General features: G+C 39.3%; 1 protein-coding gene across 1 annotated transcript; it reads left to right on the plus strand.

The window, feature by feature from the left end:
- Window positions 1-2,171: 2,171 nt before the first annotated feature.
- LOC134451773 (odorant receptor 131-2-like) lies at window positions 2,172-3,137 on the plus strand. Its single transcript, XM_063202173.1, has one exon. The coding sequence runs from the start codon at window positions 2,172-2,174 to the stop codon at window positions 3,135-3,137; it is 966 nt and encodes a 321-aa protein (XP_063058243.1).
- The last annotated feature ends 480 nt before the right edge of the window (window positions 3,138-3,617 follow it).

Below are 3,617 nucleotides of genomic sequence, written 5' to 3' on the forward strand. Positions count from 1 at the left end.
GCCCTGAATACCTGCATATGATTAAAATGTAGAATGTTTAAAGGCCGTAGGGATAGAACATGATCTGGATGACACAACCTTTTTGTAATAACAGCAACAATAGCTCCTTCAAATACATAAATATTCAGTATGTACTGACATCACATTTGAATTTTAATTATCGTTTTAATTATTATTGAAGTAAAGAAACAATATGATGAATTACATTCTTGTTATTGACCATTTGCAATAATCACTTTCATTCATACCCTAATAATAAAGACTATAACTTCTACAGTCCCCTAAAGTATTGGAACAGAAAGGCAAATTTCCTTGTTTTTGTTGTTCACTGAAGACTTGGGTTTAAAGGGGCTCTAAGTAGGATTAAAAGGTTAATTAATCACTGTCCAGAGTCATCTGATACTTATTTGAGTCATTAGTAGGTGAAGGGTGACTCTCGCGACCACTTCCACAGTCCACTGTCAGAAAACCCCAAATGCAGCTTTTGACAGCGCTGTCCGCTTCGGGAGAAACCTCATCAAAACAGTGTTTTATTTTCTTTAATATTATTTGTTCCAATACTTTCACTCACCTAAAATGATTTAAATAATAAGAAATATCTCCTCCAGGTACTAATTATTCAATACATCATGCAAACAACATGTATTTTATGAAAGCACATCACAAAAACCCAAAACATTAACTCGGTTGACCTTTTGACCTTCAAATTTGACCTTAAAGGTCAAGTTCCATGTTGGCAACCAGGTGATTCTGAAACCTTAGTCCATGCTGATAACATCTAGCATGGTTGCTGACATTTGAAAAAGAATTACATGAATATACAGTTCCCAAAATAGACTAACCAGTAAATACATTGTTTTTGACCGTTTGACCTTCAAATTTGACCCTAAAGGTCAAGTTCCATGTTGGCAACCAGGTGATTCTGAAACCTTAGCCCATGCTGATAACTTCTGGCATGGTTGCCAACTTTTAACAGAAAATGCCATCAAACATTTATTTTAGGGTCTTGGCAGGCTGACTATAAGGCCGAATTCACACCAAGGCGTCGCGGAACGGAAGCGAGACGACTGAGGTCTTTCTGCTTAGTTTCGGCCGCTGTGTTCTACTCTGCCTTTCACACAGACAGCGTCAGCGTGCGTGCCAGTCCAGTTCAAAATCCCCCCCGCAGCCAAAGCTAGCGCGCTACTTTGCCATTCATTTGAATGAGACACTGCCGGCCGCTTCCGCCCAAAATCTGCTCAAGTTTTATTTTCCAAATGCAGCGTGGAGCGGAGCCGGCTTCCGCGCCGCTGACGCCCGACTACCACCGGTTGGTGTGGAAGGACAGATATGTTTCCATGTATTTTCGCCACCGCTGGTAAAAATCGCGTTCCGCAACGCTCCCCGCAACCATTTTGGTGGGCTGCATAGAGGCGTTCCGCTCTGTATGGCAGTTTGGGAATCACGGCAGGTAGGGCTGAGAGCTGAGACCAGAGAGTCCTTCGGGAAGGACACATGAACATAGGGGAGAAAATGGCATGGCCAATGCCTATAAAAATGAGTGCACAGACACAGACTTTCCAAGATGTGTCCTACGTGTTTGTACAGTCATTCATTCATTGTAATCTATACCTGTTTACCTTTTTAATGTTGAATAGCAAATCGGATCATAAGCCAGATGATCAGAAAGAATTCCGATAAACATATCTTATACTGTTGTGCTATTTCCATGTGCCTAGAAGTGTATGCTCTTGTTTGACATATCACTCTTGCTCTGTAACTGTGAACTGTTTGGCATGTACAGTATAACACCATCACAATGTTACTCAACAGATGGCTTGTATAGAAAGTATGTCCAGCTTAACTATACTGTGCAAGTACTACATTTCTGTAAAAGTTCCTTCAATTGTACATAAACGTGTGGTTTATATTGCTGAGACACTTCCCATTTCTATATAATACCGTATGTACAGTACATGTATTTGACATAAGTCTTTTGTTATTATTATTATTACTGCACTTTATTTTGCATTGCTACTTGTTTACTGCTGTACTCTGTATTCAACTCATACTCTGCACTCACTATGTATGACCTCCTTGAAAGTTGCTTTGGATAAAATCACCTACTTATTGTAATGTAATGTCTTTTCAGATAATACTGTCTATATTATGACAGGTATATATAGACCAATATGACAATCCCAAACGATTCCACTGACGATTCTTCACTGATACATCAGCAGATTTTTGTTGTGGAAGGGAATGCGAGACACACGTCTAAACATGTAATTGGTGTTCTTTTGACTGTGCTTCTGGTATACATAAACTGCCTGATGTTTCACACTCTCCTGAGTAAGCCTGTGTTTAGAGAGCTGCCTCGCTACATTCTCTTTGCCCACATGCTCTGCAATGACACATTCCAGGTGCTGATCTCCATGTCATTGTATCTTATGACTCTGGGCTTACAGAAGATTCCAAAAGCACTGTGTGCGTTAATTGTGCTGTTTGCAGCCACAACATTTTATAATGCAGCTTTGAACCTTGCTGTGATGTCACTTGAGCGCTATGTGGCCATTTGCTTCCCATTAAGACACAGTGAGATTGTGAACCAGAAATCAGCAAGTCTATCTATTTGTTTCATATGGTTCTTAAGTTCATTAAATATTGTAATAGATATACTCTATTCACTGATATTGACTCCAGTGTCTTTTAAAGACTCAATTTTCTGCCTTCGGGAAAGAATTCTAATCTCACCATGGCAATTAGATATGGCTGAAGGATTTAACATATTTTTCTTTACTACGGTAACAGCTATTTTAATCTTCACTTATGTCAATGTTGTGATTGTTGCTCGATCTGCCTCATCCCAAAAAGACTCTGCTAAAAAGGCACAACGGACCATATTGCTGCATCTTGGTCAGTTACTCCTCTGTGTTAACTCTTTTATTTACGGAACTATAGAGAGAGCCTTGGCTATGGCCAGCAGCAGTGATCTGTTTAGGGATCTGCGATACCTGAACTTCCTCTTTGTTCTCCTTCTGCCTCGGTGCCTGAGTCCCCTCATTTATGGCCTCAGAGACGACGCTGTGAGGCCTTTATTCTTCTACTATGCCAGTTTTGGGTCCAGAAAAGTTAAACCCTCTGTAACCGTACACTAGGACTACCACTGTAATTTAGACATTTTTTTAAATGAAAAATAAATAAATATAATATGAATTGACTGAACCCCCATCTGTATATTATTTTTTTATGACATGTTGATGACTTTTTATACTATTTTTATTCCCTGATATTCAAAATGGTGTAACATGTGTCATGCTTGTAGTCTGCAATGTACAAACACAAAATTTCGGTTTGGGTCTTGTGACTCCAAAAGTCATATTTTTTACCAGTTTGGCACTATACGCTGTTGAGGCCTCAGTTGCTTAAGTCAGTCCTCATCAATAAAGTTGAGCTAAGCTTTCAAGTAAAAAAAAATGTTTGTTGCTGTTTTGCTTTGTCTTTCTTGCTGTATGTGTTTAACTCTTTAACATGCCTGTCAGAACAACCATTACTTGGCTGCAGGCCATGATTGTAATCACCAATTGTTTGTAATTAGAACAACTGACTATCAGCTGATCACCTGACTGCCAATCAGC

This window comes from Engraulis encrasicolus, chromosome 7 (assembly GCF_034702125.1).
Source record: "Engraulis encrasicolus isolate BLACKSEA-1 chromosome 7, IST_EnEncr_1.0, whole genome shotgun sequence".
NCBI classification, from domain to species: domain Eukaryota; kingdom Metazoa; phylum Chordata; class Actinopteri; order Clupeiformes; family Engraulidae; genus Engraulis; species Engraulis encrasicolus.

Bases quoted from the DNA above. Each gene is read 5' to 3' on its own strand.
- LOC134451773 (XM_063202173.1), top strand. From the start codon at position 2,172: ATGACAATCCCAAACGATTCCACTGACGATTCTTCACTGATACATCAG.